Genomic DNA, 19,444 nt, shown 5'->3' on the forward strand with positions numbered 1-19,444 from the left:
TGTAACCCCTGTCTACCCCTCCCCTTTTGTGACATGTCAGTGATGTATCAATGATGCTGTACAAATTGTATTCTGGGATATGGTGGGAAAGTTTTAAAAGTGAATGTTGCCCCATGCTCGGGGTTCTTACTGCTGTTTGAACCTGTTGTGCTGCAATAAAGGATCTAAGACTACTGACTGCTGTTTTGCTCCAGATTACTTGGCTGGAATTTCCTTCTTTTACTGACCGCATGGACCCATGGGGGACTTGTACCCTGACGAGCTGGGCTGTCTCTCAGCCCAGAATTTTCTTTAACGGTTTGTTTGTTTGTTTGTTTGTTTGTTTAAAGAATCTTGTCCAGAAAACCCTTTTCTGCCCCATCCCTTCCTCAGGGTCTCCACTGGGCCTATGGCATGATGCCATGGATGGGATCCCACCTGGCCCCAACCTAGACCCCCTGCCCTTGTATTACTCACAATCACCATCATGTATTTTGTTTGCTTATCTATCACTTGTATGCCGAAATGCAAAATGACCACTGCAGCCACTGCAGTCAGTCAGTCACTTACTTCATCTTGGGCAGGATGTATATTCTGGGCAGGTGGTACCAGCCTTTATGTGCAGTAAGTCCCCCCCCCCTCAGCCAAGCCCCCTTGTACCCTGTATTGCTTGAGAGCTAGAAGAAACCCAAAAAATCAGTGTAGTTTTGAAATAAGTGGTTAAAATCAGTGCAGTTCTGAAAGTTTTAGTCCATTATATTGAGTCACAGCTGCATCCAGTTCTTTCCAGAGATAGACAGAAATCTGCTCCTGGATCTCAGGAACCGTCACGCAAAATTTAGTTGTACTATCTTAAAGATGTCCCAATGCTTGGAAAGCAGCCAACTTTTCAAAATATATAGTAGATACAACATTGGTAGTTTGTTTCTTTAAAAATGCATTGCTTCAGAGCTCCTTACGTGTGAAGCAGTTCATAAACTGAATAAATATTATTATACACCACCCCTGTCTCTACAGCAGTGCGAGATTCCAGGGGTCCAGGTGCTTACTGATGGTCTGTGTTTCCTTTGGGAATGAGGCACAGTGTTGTCTTTATGGTATATGGTTAATTTACACATATATACAACCTGATGGAGAGAGTGCAGATTATACACATCCAATAGGGTTCTGTTCCTCCCATTGCTGCAGCCTCAGATTCCAAGAGACCACAAACATCATGTCTGACCCTCTCTGCAGCAGAGAACAGACTGCCTTGCTTGATGGCTTTCATTGATGGGTTAATGACTGGCTATCATCTTCATTTGTCCTCCTAAAGACCCATTCTCAGTGAGCCCAGGGATTTCCATGTTTGGCACAGTTTAGTGAAACCTTGATTAAATCTAACTTTTACTGAACCCAATAATTATGAGTGACTTGCACCCACAAACTCTGGCACCCAGAACCTATAACAATGTAAAAAAATTCCTTCCAGTAGCACCTTAAAGACCAACTAAGTTAATTGATCTTGTTTTGATTAGTAGCCTGTAGGTTGGAAAGGTTAGAGAGTTTCTTGTTTTTCTGTTTTTTCAGTAGCTCCAGTTGAGAGTGGTAAATGTTTTGTTTTTCCTTTTGGAAATCTTGCCAAGCTTGGTGGTTCCTGATAGAGTTGTCTAATACAAGGAGTTCCTCCTTTATTAGCTTCTGTTTAGAGTAGAGAACGCTGATCAGATGTTTGAGCAGCTTCTTAGAGAAAGTGTTGCATAGTTTTCTTGCATATTCAGTGGGATACGTGGATTGTAGAGGGTTCTTAATTCTAAGACCCTTGGGTATAATGTCCAGGTTCTTGCATTTATTAAGAAAGAAGATATCAGTCTGTACCTGTGCAAGTTGGTCTTTATGGTGCTACTGGAAGGAATTTTTTTATTTTGACTATGGCAGACCAACACGGCTACCCATCTGTAACTATAACAATGTAAACGCTGTAGTGGACTTGTTTCAGGGCCGAAGTAGACAGGACTTAAATGTGGGTTTGCATTTAGCATGCAGCTTTATTTTAATGTGTGCATGGGTTTGTGTTTGTGTGATAGTGTGATAATTATCAGGATTGCAGCAGATGTAGAGGGAGAATTAAACCCTTTCATCCCCTGCTGCATTCCAGAGGAAAATAACCAAATAACCACTCTTAAACTGTTGTTTACATTGTGAGGAAATCCCTTGCTGATGCCAAACAAACTAGTCTGGCTCTCAGGGTTGATTCCAGTGGCACTCCAGCTCAGCTTAAATTACTTGCAGTTTTTATTTTTTATGGAAAGGGAGTTGCGTGTCACTTTACATGTACCTTTTCTTTTTTTATATATCTTTTAAAATTTTCTTGTTACAAAATTGTACATACATAAATCATAAAGCATGGCATGATGTAATTAACAAAAGTGGGTCACTAGACATGTACAGACTTCTGAAAAGCAAACTGGGGAGGTACTACAACTATAAGAACACAGCACTCCCATGCCACCAAATCAGGCTGTATTGGTGCAAGTTGGCAGTTGCATACAGTCAAAACTGACCATTGTTCTAGCTAAAGTCTGGGCTGAAGACTGAAGAACAGGAATCCTTGACCTGGAAGTACAAATTATGAAGCAATAAAAGCAACATGTAGCTGTTACAGAAGACCAATGTAACTGTCAATAGGGATATATTGATAATCTTTAGAAACTGGCTAGAGCTTAAATCTTGCCTGTTATATGTTGCCATATTCAGAGACTCTGTCTCTACCCCCACCACACATGTGCATGGAGCCAGTCTGACACTTTTGCCATTTTACACCTGCACAGCACCAAGCACTCTGCTCCTTGACCCTCTTCCTCTTTTAAGAGCCAGTGACACGTAGGCTCAGAAACTGGGAGGATAGCAGTGCCCCATCTATGTCACTGCATGGGCCACTGCTGTAGGTCATAGAATCATAGAATCATAGAGTTGGAAGAGACCACAAGGGCCATCGAGTCCAACCCCCTGCCAAGCAGGAATCACCATCAGAGCACTCCTGACATATGGTTGTCAAGCCTCTGCTTAAAGACCTCCAAAGTAGGAGACTCCACCACACTCCTTGGCAGCAAATTCCACTGCCGAACAGCTCTTACTGTCAGGAAGTTCTTCCTAATGTTTAGGTGGAATCTTCTTTCTTGTAGTTTGGATCCATTGCTCCGTGTACGCTTGTCTGGAGCAGCAGAAAACAACCTTTCTCCCTCCTCTATGTGACATCCTTTTATATATTTGAACATGGCTATCATATCACCCCTTAACCTCCTCTTCTCCAGGCTAAACATGCCCAGCTCCCTTAGCCGTTCCTCATAAGGCATCGTTTCCAGGCCTTTGACCATTTTGGTTGCCCTCCTCTGGACACGTTCCAGTTTGTCAGTGTCCTTCTTGAATTGTGGTGCCCAGAACTGGACACAGTACTCCAGGTGAGGTCTGACCAGAGCAGAATACAGTGGCACTATTACTTCCCTTGATCTAGATGCTATACTCCTATTGATGCAGCCCAGAATTGCATTGGCTTTTTTAGCTGCCGCGTCACACTGTTGGCTCATGTCAAGTTTGTGGTCAACCAAGACTCCTAGATCCTTTTCACATGTACTGCTCTCAAGCCAGGTGTCCCCCATCTTGTATTTGTGCCTCTCATTTTTTTTGCCCAAGTGCAATACTTTACATTTCTCCCTGTTAAAATTAATCTTGTTTGTTTTGGCCCAGTAGGTCAGTAGGTGTGAATTAAGCTGGTTTGGTTTAAAAATTGGAGCAACCCATCTTCTCCATTGCCAGCCCAAAATCAATCAGTGAGATCCATTGCTGAGTTCGGAATTTGGACTCTTCCAAATGTAATATTCTTCCCTCTTTATTCTCTTAAAAGAATCTGGAAATTATTCTGTCTCTGTGCCTGACAGCAGGAGCTGTTCAGGATTGGTATTATTCACTTCATCAGTCCTGTGCCAGTTAACTATGTGCATTTTCTCTCTCTGTCACATTTGATTAAAACTGGAATTATGAGCACATATGGTAAGCAAGCCCTCATATTATTTATAGGTCTTTGAGGCTGTTATTTCTCCCTCAAATTATATTAGAAGCTAAATCCCTAGGCTTACTGCCCTCAGGCAATGTGTATTTTTCTGTATAAACCATTTATTGCATTATGAGAGAACTAAAGACAGTAATTAATCAAGATGGACAAGTATGGCCCAATCCCATGGCAGAGATCAGTGTGCACATCACTCTCTGGAATTGCGACCCATAAGTGTGACTGTAATGTTCCTAATTTTGTTATATGCTGTATTCAGTAATAAAAAATACAAGTAAAGAAACCCAATAAGATGAAAAAAATTAAAATCATGCCAGTTGTCTGCAATATAACAATCAAAATATCAAACAGCCAATAATTAATCAGATAGCAAAATAAAGTGGTGATATCCACTCTGCTGATGGAAGGTAGAAGGAGGGAGGGAGACAGATAGTTTTGACCAGTTCCTCCTTCCCTTGCATTCTCCACAATCTTCTTCACCATGTCTCCCAACCTTCCAGAGCAAATTGTTTTAGAGGCCTACAGGAGTGAAGAGGCCTACAGCAGTTGGCAACAACTGTTTCTCTCCACATTCCAAGCATTGGATACCACCCAACGAATGAAAAAAATGATATTTAGAAACCCTAATTATTATATGAAGTCCAAGAAAAATAAATAAATAGGATGCTGCTTCGTTCTGAGTCAGACCACGTTTCCAGCCACACCTACAAAATACATATTTTGTTATGTGCAAATGGCTTTAGATACCTATTAGGTCCATAAATTACCATATAGCATATATTCAACACAAAAAACAACAACAATTGACTGTTGACAAAGGACAGCTGGACATATAAAGGGCCCCATTACCTGCAGTAGTTTAGGGCCTCATCAAACCTAAATCTGGCCCTGGATTTGTGGAAGGTTCCTCCTCAATCTGGATATTTGGCATTAATCAAGAGGTGCTCCTGAAGCATCATATGCAAATAGGCTGCAATCAATCAGCTGCTGAAAGTACTGGGACTTGTTATCTGAAAGTATTTGGCTTTCTGAAGTTTGAGAATCCCTATAATAGTCATGAAAGGAAAGGGTGAGGAGGTGCTACTGGACATTTTTTAATTTTTTTATATATTTCGACTGTGTCAGACCAACACGGCTACCTTCCTGAATCTAGAATCCAGGATTTCAGACAGGGTTCTCTCCCACCTCAGGAAGATGCTGGGGATTGAACCAGGTAAAGCCTCCTGCAGGTGAAGCTGATGCTCTGCCACTGAGCTATGGACCCTTAAAAATCTTAATTATTGGTCATAAGCAAAAAAATTCTGAATGTTCATTGGAAAATGTTCACTTAAATGGAAAGGAACCTTTGGCTCTGGTCTTTTGTACCCAAAAGTGGTTCCTGTACGAGGAGTGCGAGGAGACTTCCTTTCAAATTCATGGAGGGTATCAGAATCCAGTATCAGACACAATGTGTCTCTGAATACCAGTTTCCGGGGTTCGTGAGTGTTATTGTGCTCATGTCCTGCTTGCTGATCTAAGAGGGCCCATTTTACATACTTAGGTTGAAGGCTCACTTTTTACTCTTCTATTTATTAAAGTTCAAATACAACTCTTATCCTGTCCACCCTGCTATTTATAACATTCATTATTGTCAACATTTAAATTTCTCAAAAATAATGGAGTTTTTTAATATATATACTGGTTGCATTTTCATGACGGCATCTAACATTCCCTATTTTTTTCTTATTGTGGGTGTGGGTGCACTTTTTTGCTTGAGGTGGTTGCTAACAACTGTCTAATGAAATATGATTATGTATCAGCTTTACCCTCGGTTATAAAGCATCTATAAGTAGGCTACTAATGACCATTATAAGGGCACTTTTTAGTGTGTTCCACTGCAGGGACATTAATAACACTCAGCAGATTTATTGCCATTGCAGTAACTTTCTTTCCGGGGCATTAATAATCATATGACAATAATACCTACCAAACCACCCATTTTTAACAATGAAGGTCCAGTTGGGCTGTAATGGATACAGTGGGAAACTGAGGGGCTAGTAATAATCAACAGGTCACTGGCTTATATAATGAATATGTTGCTATTATAGCTCCCCCAAAACTGTTATTTTGACAGCAAAATAACATTAAGAACCTTTATGCGGAATGGCAGGGTGCAGAAAATCTAACTTTATTCTTATGCTATAGAAAAGAGTGCTGTGTTCTTGAGGTTTATATTTATTGGTATTTTACCTCTATATCAAAGTCAGCAGGGATGGGGAGGGTACATATTAGTGTTGCTCCATCAAGTACTATGCAAGCTAACTGAGTAATTCTCAAAGGGGTTGTGTTTAGTGTTGGGCTATAATTTTTTGCTGATTTGGGAAGTGACAAAAAGACTTGAGAAAAATATATTGGGTGATATTCAACACTAGTCCTACTCAGAGTAGGTCTGTTGAACCTAATGAACATGGCCAGAGATACCGGGCTGCCTCCCAAAATTGAGGGGACCTGGTGTGCAGTGTGTGTGTATGACGTCATGTGTGTGACATCGTGTCCTCTGGAGGAGACCAAGCATTTTGGCAGAGCCAGACGCTAAAGCTGCAATGCACATGATGTATGCCAGGCCCTGTCAACACAGATATCAAGGGGGCTGAAGACACATCAGCCCCTTATCGTTGGTGTGCCTGAACATAGCTAATATTAATCATTGTGGGCGTTATAGCATTGTAGTCCAAATCATGTTGTTGCTTTTTAATCTTTGCAACTGAAATGCATTGAATCTGTATCTGCAAAATTGTGTGTGTGTATGTGGGAGAGAAAGAGAGAGAGGTACGCATGTCTCAAACAGTTTGTGTATAAACAGAAGAATTTGGCATTAATCCAGCCTATGAAGGCTTTGGAGGTTCTGTTTCTTCTGCAAATATGAGCACAACTCTCACTGACAGTAATGTGTATCCTCAATGCAATAAGTGAATTAAGGGGAAAGCCTACTTGTCAGTAATACTACAGGGGAAAAAAGCAAGATTTCTTACTACTTTTTGAAATAATGCAGTCAGTTCAAATAGTGCTGTTCAGTGTCATTGAAGATAGCAGCGTTCTGAAATCCCCTTCTACCTCCCTACATTTTAAGACTGTAATTTTTGTTGTCTTACAAATAATGAGTCTGACAGGCGGCAAGAGCTGATGCTGCAGGTACTGTATGCAAATCCATTCAGGTGGGCTTCTTCCATTACAAGCTGAGTCTTTATTTTCTTTGTCAACATGTCAAGCCACCTTAATACTGCTGAGGCAGGATAGCAGACTCGATAAAAAAGTGTAATAGAGTAAAACATTCTCTTGTAGTCAAATAATTTATAACAATGGGCTTTAGGAACTGACATGCTTGTGATTGGCTTGCAGTAAGATTGGGGGAAAATGAAATAATAAAAAAAGCCATTTGGCTTCATCAGCAGAAGCAGAAGATTTGATATGCTTAGATGATAAGAGCATCTCTTTTTCCTTCTGCCATGTTTTAAATAGAATTGCCTACAGAATTCTGTCATAGAAAAAAAGCAAATACATTCAGCTGCATTCAGACACATTTTTGCTAATCCTCCAGATCTTGAGGACTGGGTATGGGTATTGAATCAAGTGTCTTTTTCTTCCCTGTGTCACATGGCTTAATATAACACTTCCTGGATTAATCAAACCATAGTTTGTTCTCATGTCTGAACAGGCGAGCAATGGTGTGAGCGAGCCCTCCAAACCAGTATGTACTAGTAAATTCTTGTAGCAGTAAAAATTGAAGTTCAGTAGTTTCATTGTAACATCCTCACATAGCCATCCCCCCAGTGAAATTGCAAAAATCCAGGCAACTGTTTTGGCCTATTACTTTCAATACTATACAGTCGTACCTTGGAAGTCGAGCAGAATCCATTCCAGAAGCCCGCTCGACTTCCAAAATGTTCGAAAACCAAAGCCAATTGGAAGCCGCAGAAGGCCCGTCGGACGTTTGGCTTCCAAAAGAACGTTTGAAAACCGGAGCAGTCACTTCTGGGTTTCGATCGTTTGGGAGCCAAAATGTTTGAGAACTAGGCTGTTTGACTTCCAATATATGACTGTATTTGTATTGTCATAATGATGATGGCCATGAAATGCACATACTCAAGGAAGCAGGAACAGAAGGTGAGAGAAGGGAAGCAGAGGCAGATAGACAGGAGTGTGGACACAGAGTAGGGCAACATGTGCAAGAATGGCAGCAGGGGTAGAGTGAGCGAGAGCAGAGTGGTAGCAGTGTGGAGAGCAAGGACTGGGTGAGCTGTGCCAAATTTATTTAAATATTTAATTCCCAAAGCTGATCTGCATAGGGGGAGCAAGGCCTAACTAAACCATGTAGGAGCCAACCTTCCCAAGGGCCAGGGGTCTCTCATCTTTCAGCTCCACCCTGAGAGCCAGTGTGGTGTAGTGGTTAAGAGCGATAGACTCGTAATCTAGGGAACTGGGATCGATTTCCCGCTCCTCCACATGCAACTGCTGGGTGACCTTGGGCCAGTCACACTTCTTTGAAGTCTCTCAGCCCCACTCACCTCACAGAGTGTTTGTTGTGGGGGAGGAAGGGAAAGGAGAATATTAGCCGCTTTGAGACTCCTTCGGGTAGTGATAAAGCGGGATATCAAATCCAAACTCTTCTTCTTCCAGGTTAGTAGGGAGGTCTTCCTGCTCCACCACTTCCTGGGGCCCCACAACTGAAAACACCAGGAGACACCAGGAGAAAGGCAGGCTTCAATAGCCCATGTATCGGCTCCACCCTCTCCCCACTGTCATTGTCACATGTGTCTGGTTGCTTGCCAAGCCCCTCCACTGGGAAAATGGTGTAGTGGTAAATGTCATGGGCTATTGCAAGCTGCATTAATGACCATATTGTAAAACTCCACCCCCAGGTCTCAGTCATGGGCAGGCATGATGCAGACTCTTGTCAGCAATCAGAAGAGGAAGAAAGAATACCAATAAAGTTTGAATTAACCAGGTAGAAAGTTAATATATACTCAAGGTCCAAAATGGCATTTATTCCAGTGATCTAACCTTATTTTAGAAACATTAAACATTCAAGCTTCAGCTTAAATAAAATAGTTTAATTTCACAGATGGGTAAGATGATGCCTTGATGACATTTCTGTGGTCACAGAAACAGTTCATGAATAACTAGGGAAGTCTTGTGTTTGTTTTTCTGTCCTGTAACTGAGCCCGCCACGCAAGCATACCTTGTAGCAATATTGGGTCTCATGTATAGGATAATAATGCAATATCAGCAGTTTGGAAACGCAGTGTAATTGGATTCACACACTGGAACGAACTAACAATGTCACTGGGGACAAGGAGCAATCATATTAAGCAATGTTCATTAGAACATAAAATGACTGTGGTTTTTTGTTTAAATTATCGAATACTTGTGATATAGTAGAAGAGCTGGTGCTTAGTTGAGATACTCAAGTCTATATTAATCCATTTTGGATTACTCTTGTTTACATGTGCATACAAGAATATTTTCCCATGATATTTGCTTATCCCTTTTTTTTTTTTTTGCAATGCACTCCCTCAGTCTCTGTGATTCTTCCCAACAGAATTTGTTATTTGTAGCTTATTTATTTACTTAAGAACATTTAAAACCCACTTAACTTTAATGGAAAAAACTCCAAGTGGCATACAAAACTCAATACAGTAGATAAAAAACATATACAAACGTTAATCCCCACATCTTTATAAAAATGGATAAAATGCAAATCAACATTTACAAATACAGGTCCCAGCTTCAAGCAAATTCAGAGGTCAGAGCATGGACCAGTTGAAATAAATAAAACAGCAAAATAAATTTCAGCAAAATGGAAATGTTTATACATTATAGAATATAATTTTGTATTTCTGCAAACCATTTATTTACTTATGGAATTGTTTATAAAAATGTTTATATACTGTTGTATCATAAAAATATATTACAGCGGTTTACAACAATATAAAAACATTAAACCAAACATGCACGTGGCAGGTGCAGTTTTGACTACACAGAACACATTCCCCACACTTGGGGAATAATTGTATATACTTTTTATTCATAGAGCATGGTGCGGAACCTTTCGCACTCCCAGTGTTAATTAACAAAATTTGTAGACCACTTGATTGTAAGAAAACCTATACAGTTTACAAAAATATAAAATTGAACATTAAAATTATTGTTAAAAACAGTTTAAACAGGTATTTAAAGGGATTCAAAAGATGATTAAAATCAACAGTAGCTAGAAAGATAATACAATTAACTCCTACATGTTCAGATAGGCTTGCCTGAACAAAAGCCCTTTAAGCAGGCACTGAAAGGAATACAGCAAAGATTCCTGCCTCATGTCCTTAGGCAGGAAGTTCCAAAGTGTAGGTGGTCCCACACTGAAAGCACAGTTTCTTACAAAAGCAAGATGAATATTGACACCTATAACAGTGTCAGTTTTGCAGATATAAATGGTTGAGAGGGCATATATGGGGTAAGGTGATCCTGCAAGTAAACTGGTTCCAAGCTGTTAAGGACTACGGTATATACTAATAGTAATACCTTGAACTTGACCTGTTAGTTGTTAAACTCCAACTCAAATCAGCCCCAGACAGCATGGCCAATGACCAAGGATAATGGGTTTTGGAGCCCAACAACATCTGGAAAGCCACAGGTTGCCCACCCATCAACTTTTCTCTTTTTTGTCATCTGTCAGGTGGGATTTAAGCAGCAATACTCTATTTTTGCCCAGAGGAAAAGTCCTTCATTAACAACCTTTTTATCAGTGTATGTTGGTCTGTGTTGGCATGGTGAGCATCAGATCTAAGCTCCAAAATACCACTTGGTTCAATGTTCTGGAGCTGAGTCCGTTTAGAAGTGTGAAACACCAAAACCATTTTACCAGGGCTAAGATTAAATGGCTCTCACACCTCTAAATAGTGCTTACCAATTGTCTCCACTGGAGACCACTTTTCACAACAGCTGCTGCCAGGAGCCCACAATGCCTTCAAGAAGTTAAGTGAAGCTACTCTGTATGTAAATAACGCTCCGGCAAAATGACAGAGGAATTAAGAAGGAGGGGAGAAAAATGTGCGTGTTTCAGCTGAGATTTGCAAGGAAATGACAGGTCATTGAGATGGAGAGGTATGAAACAGCTGCTCCAGATGGCAAGAGATGCAGAGAAGAAAACTCCTGGGTCAAAGTGGACAAAGTTTTTGTGCAGGGAGCCTGCTGGCACTGAATGAATAGAGCTGGCAGGAAAATTGATGGTGGAGGATACGGAAAGGAGACCATGATGAATTAAGGCAATGAGGTTTTGTTCTTTTTCTAAAACACAGGATGTGTCTGAGAACACATTGCTCTAGGATGTCCTCATAACGTGTTTTGACTGGTGTGTGGAGGACTTACGTTATAATGCAATATCTGTTATATTGTGAAGATTAATGCAAGGAAGTAGGAACGTGATTGTCTCTCAGCAATCTGCATTCTGATGTAGGACAGTAGTTTTCACATTTTCCCCACCTTCAGGGCATTGTCCACTAAGAAAGCCATGGAACCTCTGCTCCTTTAAGAGCAGGGGTAGCTAAACCCTTTTCCAGATTTGGTTGGACATCAACCCCTGTCTTCCTTGTCCATTGACTATGCCGGTATTTGGAGTCCAATAGCACCTGGACAGCCCCAACTATCCAAGTTGTGCATCAAAGTTGTGAACTGGGCTACAAATGCCATTAAATATGAGACATTCCAAAGGGTCTGCTTACACTCACATTGTATCTGTACTTTGCAGAAGATCAGAAGTCAAAGTGTGAATTGTCCTTCAGAGAAACATGTCTTCTGTTCTTGGTTCTTTGGGGTTTCATTGAGGAAACCCCCATAAAACTTCAAAAAACTCCAACTTTCCCTAGATTTCAGTAGGGATTTTTAGTGGTGGCCAGATGCAAAGGAATGAATCACTCCCTATTTTTTTGTAGTTATGTAGAAGGATTTTCTATAGGTTAAACTTTCCTTGGTCCTGTTCCTATCAAGGTTTCTGCTTCGGTACATGGGCTATGTTGTTCTCTGTATCTGGCCACACAATGGTTCATCATAAAGTGAAATATACTCTGTTGGTTTCAGTGAAATTTGGTAAGGAGTCTTAGGGTCAACCATTGTGATGACAGATTTAGGCTCAAAAAAGATAATGCTGCAACTTTTAAGACGGGTAACACTACTGTACATGGACCTCAGCATTGTACCAGCAGAGCAATGTAGTTCAAGGCTACTATGCTAGCTGCACTCATTGTAATTAAATGTGGTGTAATGGTGGATTGCATGTCCACCATCCCCAAAGCAAGGAATTCAGGAACATGATAGGCAGTTACAGTACAACTTACATGCAGCATAGCAGGTTGGACTTGTAGGATGCTGCTGTAGCTATGCTGTCATTAACCACACTCCCACCTGTTGTTGATCTTGCCAGCTGCTGTATCTTTTATTGCAAATTTATGTTCCCTAATTGTCATTTGCAGGAGCCACCCTAGCTCGCCAATCTGTTATAGTTTGTAAGGTTATTACCTCCGTCTCCTGGCTGCATTCCATTTTGGATTACTTATACCATGCCTACCATAATTTCTGCAAATCATTTTTTGTTGTTGTATGGTCAGACATCCTCCTTATTTTGCCCTAAAGTATATTGAACCCTTGCCAAGCATCGTTAACAAATTTCTTGGCTTGCTCATAAACAGGTGGCTGTGCTGAACTGCAAACTAAATTCATGCCTTTGAATTATCAGCAAAACGTGTCTTCATGCATTGCATCCTGAATCTCTGCACCGTTCATATGCAGTACTGCTCTTAATTATTCACATGCCTTCTTTCTAGGGGCAATATTTGATGAATCTGCAAAAAAGGATGAGGAGGTATTTCGCATGGCAGTTTCTGATCTCAACCAGAATGATGAAATCCTACAGACGGAGAAAATCACAATTTCTGTGAATTTTGTGGATGGCAACAATCCATTCCAGGCAGTTCAAGAAGGTAGGCTTTCTGAGGCTGGAATATTTTACAGCTTGTGTTTTGGTATAGATACATACTTCTGGATTGTGGTCTCCTTAATCATCTGCATTCAAGCCAAACATATACATTGTTGACTGATGAACTTTTTTTATTTATAAAATAGCAGAGCATGGGAATTGGCTTTGGTTTCGCGATGGCAGGTTGTGAACTGGCCAATGGTTGGATTCCATGCAGCAGGTCAAACTGATAAGGTGTTTCTTGTTGACTAGCGTCAAAATTGTGATGACTGACCTGGAATAGCAAATCTTGCTTTCATTCGTGTTAATCAATTAGGGAATGTAGAGGAATGTGACATAATTAGTTTTCTTAGTCTATAGAAATTGGCTTGGTCTTATTGTGAGAAAAAAGATTCCTTTCCCATGTTCTCTTAACATTTATATTGGTCAAATGCTAGCATATATTGATTACCTAAAATATGAATGTAGGACTTACTAAAATGAATGTTTATTTGTACATGTTTTTATATTTTTGTTAGAAGATGTGAAGTTTTAGCTAGTGCTTGAATTACAGAGGGAGAGGGGGCAAAGAAGGTTTGTCCCCTTATGTCTTATGATGGTTTTGCTAGCCATTGTTTTAAGAGGTGGTGGGTGTGCTAGTGGGATGCAGGATTGGAATGTACTGCAGACACAGGGTCTCATTAATTCAGTATTTCAGTCACTGGTTTATAACGGATAGACTGATAACTATCCTTCACAAGGGGCAATAGCTAAGGGCTGTGATCCATTATGTGGATTATAGTATCTAGCATACAGGTGTTGCTCGAGAGTATCCACTTTTTACAGTTGGTGGAATGTGTTTCCATTAATACATTCAGTATAAGTGTGTGCTGATGTATTTCTGCTTTTGTATGGGCGTGCTTATAGGAAGCTTTGCAGATAACACTGGTGGATCGCTTGGAAAATCAATCTACCTGTTCTCAAGTAATTGTTATTAATGTTGTGCTTTGTAGCAATGATTGCTTTCTTATTTCAGCCAGTGGGTTGACCCATTGAAGTTAATGCACATTACTAATTTAGGGTAATTAATTTCAATGGGTCTACTCTGAGTAGGTTTTGGTAGGCTACAACCAATATGTTTTATTCACCAGCTGATGTTTTGTGAGAAGAGCTCCTTCAAAAACAGCAGTACTGTATGTTTCAAGACTTATTTTCAACAAAATAGGCATATCAGGCAAACGCACTTAAACAGTTCTTCCTAGTAACATTTTTGTTGTTGAGCTTGTATCTTTGTACAGTTATCAGTGGCTGATTATGATTATCATTGCTTTCTTTTGACATCCATTGTTGGTAAGTGTGACAATTTGCCAATTATAGCAAGACTGAAATTGGTACTACATTTGGTTTTCTCGGAATATTGGATTTAGGTTCTTAGGGACCATTATTACATGCTTGAATTATTGTGTTTAAGCATGTATTTCTATGAAAAGGAAGTAGGGGTTAGCTTTGTGACTGGAAGCTGGATAGCTTGTACTTCTCTTTGGATGTTTCTTAGGATTTAAAATTGGAATTCAATAAGCTGTTAAGGAAAGGAAATGTTTGATGGGGTGAAGTCAGACCTACCAGCATGCATGGGTGGGAAAACTCCAGTTATTATATTAAGATTGCATTTAAGAAAGTATTTAGTAATACTGAAGCTATTGGGTTCTCTCACTGAGGGGAGCTGATCCAATCTTCTGCTGAAAGCTTCCTAAATCTTACTAAGTTTCTTAAACTGTAATGCCTTTTAATGAGTATTTAGATATCCTTCTTAATCCCCATTGTAGTTGCCTTCTGAATTTCAAAAAGGTGGCACTCTTTCAGATTTGGTTTAGGAGAAGAGAGATTTCAGTAAATATTTCAAACAAGGATTTCACACAGCACAAGACAAACACCTGTTCTTGGGTGTAATCCAGATTAAATGGTGAAATGTGCATTTCCCCGCACACCCAGGAGTGAGATCTCAAGAGACAAGAACCAATATTGGTAAACCAATATGAAACTCACCTACTGCACGCATATTCAAGTTGCATAGACAAAAGGATAAAGACCCTCTGGATCTTTACCTGAGCAAGCCTACCCAGGTTAGATGCCCAGTATCCATCCTTAAACTGATGTGAACCTTTCATTGCTAGCTCATCATGGTGAGTTAAAGGGCACCTGTTTGCCCATCCCACCCAGCTGTTCAGTGTTTGGAAGCATGTGCCCCCAGATTCCAAGGGAATTATACCAATGCAATCCTCATGAACTGGTCAGCAATGTTACCAATGTTGGTTAAATATCTGAGAGTGCCTCAGAGGTGAATGTGGTGTTTTACACTGCTGCTCACATTTACTGCCTAGTGCCACAGGCAAATATCAAATCACTCAGCTTTACAGGGGCCGAACAAACTCAACGCCAGGGGTAAAGCTCTGGCCATACAAGATTCTGAATGAAGTCATGTAGGTGCAACCATCATTCTGTTTGTGGAGGTGGTGGGACATCTGGAACCTGAATACAAGATTTGGACAGCAGGGACTTTTGTCATGAAAGTTCACAGCCTGATATTAGGTCACTTCAGATAAAGCCCTCACTCATTAAAAAGTATGTGTTGGGGGGAGGCATACAGGGTAGCCTCACTACTGAGACACATGCTGACACGTGTTTGGGGTGTGACTACTGATGTACAGGCAAGCCTGCAATGAATAATGATTCCCTTTGCATGCATATTCTTTTGCGTTTCACACAGCAACTGAACAGATGGCAAGGGTGGTACTGGTGGGTCAATCCCCTCCACCCAATGTATGAGGGACCTTGGTTTGTATACCTTTTAAAGAGCTTTTGTTGGGGCAAGGAGTTTCATGTTTTCATGACCTTACAGATGCTGAGTTCATACATGAAGCTCAACACATGTGCCTTAAACTAATACCTATGAAGTAGTGGAAATGCAGTGGGACTAAAAGCTTTTAACATACAGTGGGGTGTTTTGACCACATAATATTAGACAAGAAGCCAAAAAATGCTGCAAAAGTGGTACTGGTAGAACCCACTGTCTGTTGTGGTGTAGTAGTTAAGAGCGGTAGTCTCGTTATCTGGTGAACCGGGTTCGCATCTGCACTCCTCCACATGCAGCTGCTGGGTGACCTTGGGCTAGTCAGACTTCTTTGAAGTCTCTCAGCCTCACTCACCTCACAGAGTGTTTGTTGTGGGGAAGGAAGGGAAAGGAGAATGTTAGCTGCTTTGAGACTCCGTAGGGTATTGATAAAGTGGAATATCAAATCCAAACTCCTCCTCCTCCTCCTCCTCCTCCTCTTCTTCTTCTCCTCAGTACACATGGTTGCTGGTTGCCATAATAGTTGTTACCAAGCTCAACTTCTGCCAACAGCAGCAACAAAAAAAGGTTAACCGCATATGCTTCCATAAAAAAGTACTGCTGAAATTCTGTGCAATTCTAATTAATTCCAGTGGGATCTGCAAATGAGATATTGATGGCTTCTACAACATTTCTTACTTTGATAGCAGAAATAAGAACCTAATACCTAATTATAAACTAGTCCTAAGTCACTCGGTATGAAATTTTGTAGGTAAGTGTAATTGTATTTCTCAGACTCCTGTCTCTCTATTTTATCAAGTGGTCATCCTTTTCAATCTCCTTGTATAAATTATTATGGTACCCTGAGGCTTCGTCCATATAGATCTCAGGGTAACTGGCGAATACTTCTCATTTGATTTATGAAACTTCACTTACAAAGGTGAGTCATATTTTTTCCTCCCCAAGACTGGGGAAGAGATATCTTGTAAGTAAGACTAGATGTGGCCTCAGGAGACAACTGCATATATTATAGAGTGATGAAATATAAGATTCAATTGGATTTAATAATAAAAGAATTCCCTTCATAAAATATTATGAAGAAGTCCTGAAGTTAACATGGGTCTGCAGAAGCTGACCCACATGTTCCAAAAATCCACTGAATTTTTTTAAAAAACCTGTTACTTAGGTCTATTAGAAATAGGTGCTGCTGGCAGGAAGATAAAATGTGTTTCTATGCGCTCTGGCTTCCACCACAGTGTTCCGTTGCACCAGAAGTGATTTAGTCATGCTGGACACATGATGTGGAAAACTGTCTACGGACAAATGCTGGTTCCCTCAGCCTGAAAGGTGAGATGAGCGCCACAGCCCCATAGTTCCCCTGACTGGACTTAACTGTCCAGGGTCTTTTATCTTTTTACCTATTAAAATGGATTTCTCTGGTTATGATAGACATAACTATACAAATTCTTTCCCAATAGAAGAACCCAACTTGGAAACACATACAGAACCCACAATCAAACCTTAGGCATACATACATAATTTTATTTTATGTCACCTTTCCACAGTTCCACAGTTCAAACCATGCTCAAGGCAGCTTATGACATGAAAAAATGTATAGCTACAACCTAACAAAAGTAGTCATAAACAATAAATAAAGCATTGAAAAACATACAACCCAACAGAACAGTTTCCACGTAAATCACAACAAAATATAAAAGAAAGATACAAAAAACCCAACATCATCAACAACTCCTCAACCAACCCCCCCCCCAAATAACCCCCCTGAGCCCAAAAGTGTGTTCCCCAGTCTCACCTTTTGTATTTTGAATCAGCAATGAGATGGGGAAAGGCCTGTAAAACAGGCAGCAGGTCTTCTAGGACTGACAGCCAAGGCATGTTTACTTGGAAGTAAGCCACAATTCCCTTAATTACCTAATAAGTCATTTGCATACCCATGGTTTCTGTTTATTCTGCAGAAATTGTCATTTAGGTTTTCCTAGGAGGACAGACAGAAACTGATAAATAATCAAATTTCACCTTTTCTGGAACATAGGACCTGCCTCAGCTTGCATCAGACTATTTGTTCATGTCACCCAGTATTGTTTCTTGTAATTGGACACAGATCTCCAGGGTTTTCACATCATCAGTTATCTACAGAATGGAAACAATGTAAAACTTTAAAACAATGTAAAAAGTAATTAATTGTGTACCATTGTGGACTTAAAGTCAACAGCAATGATGTGAATTAATACCAATTAAATTTACTTAACTAATTTCCATTCCTGACCACAGAGGAACAGAAATTTCTGCTTCCTTTTTCCATTTCCATTGGAAGTCGACCACACAAAACTGAAGGCAACCCAACAAATTTTCAGGGACCAGTTCCAGCAAACCAAGGATATGGAACCAAGAAAAAACAGCATACTTTCTCTTTCCACCTTTGTGAATGTCAGAGGTGATTTGAAGAAGATCTTAAGCCACCCAAGTGGATGCCAGCCTCTTCACAACAGTGTTATTGGTTGTCCCTTTGGTGACAGCACTCCCCCTTCACCCCCGAATCTGGGCTGTCATATATCATTGTCCGTCTTGTTTCTTGCTTCACAGCATCAGTCATGGAGCATCTCTGCAAGGCTTAGTACTGCCTGAGGCATTGCTTACACCTGGATAGCTGTTTGTTCCATTCAGTGGGTTCAGCAAAGAGGCACCCTCTTCGACAGCCTCTGCAAACCTCTGGCTTTCAAATCCTTCAGAGTTTCAGCTCTGTCAGCTTGAAGCTCTGATCTCATAAATTGGACTTGCCACACTTGCCTTCTTTGAGCCTTTCAAGGATGCGTCCTGACAGTAAATTTCAGTGCGAGAGTTTTCTGTCATTTATATTGTTGACTTTGAAAAAGTCATTTTATTTCTGCCTTTATGATGTGCTTCTAAAGAGTTTGGCAAACAAGTATCAGCTTTTTTGATAAATGCATTCAAATACTTGCATAAATAGTTTCCTAAATCTTGGAGAGGTCTTGCAAACACATTTGTATAGGGGCCTTGTTCTTCTCCTTCTCACTCCTTAGCAGGCCTGATCCACACCTCTAAAGGGGGATGGTGAGTAATCACAGGGGGCAGCAAGCCCTTGCCACTGCCATTCATTTGCTTGTCCACTTGAATGACTGAGCAAGTGGTGATGGTGATAAGGAACAATCGCTCTCTTTAGCAGAAGAGGGACCTGTGACCCTCCAGATATTCTTAGACTTCAACTCCTATCATCTCTCAGCACTGATCAGACTAGTTGCTGTTGGGAGTTGGAGTCCAACAATATCTGTAGGACCACAGGTTCCTCCATCCCTTCTGTTGATGGTATAGCCCCCTCTCAGATTAGAACAAAATGGCAGGTGAGCAAGTTTGGTTGGCTGCTCTCCCCATTCTGCACTTGCCTCTTTGCTTAGGCCTGCAAGCAAATGGTAACTGTACCACCTGCCACCTGAATCTCAGTCTCTGTCAATCAGGTTCTTAACCCCCCCCCCCCCCCGCAAAAAAGCATTTCCACCTCTAAAGTCCTATTAAAGTAACACATAAATAAGACACATAATAGAATTCATAACTGTATTATCTATTC

General features: G+C 40.6%; 1 protein-coding gene across 7 annotated transcripts in view; it reads left to right on the forward strand.

Annotated features, from left to right (window-relative positions):
* GRID2 (glutamate ionotropic receptor delta type subunit 2) overlaps window positions 1-19,444 on the forward strand; it is an 830,074-nt gene that overhangs the window by 147,720 nt on the left and 662,910 nt on the right. For all 7 annotated transcript variants that reach the window (XR_014223025.1, XR_014223026.1, XM_082236355.1 and 4 more), the window contains exon 2: window positions 12,880-13,035. Coding sequence is in view for 5 of the 7 variants with exons in the window: in XM_082236355.1 (XP_082092481.1) it covers window positions 12,880-13,035 (156 nt within the window). In the remaining 2 variants the exon portion in view is untranslated. The remainder of the gene's footprint in view (window positions 1-12,879; window positions 13,036-19,444) is intronic.

This window comes from Podarcis vaucheri (assembly GCF_965113315.1).
Source record: "Podarcis vaucheri genome assembly, chromosome: 9".
In the NCBI taxonomy this organism is placed as follows: Eukaryota; Metazoa; Chordata; class Lepidosauria; order Squamata; family Lacertidae; genus Podarcis; species Podarcis vaucheri.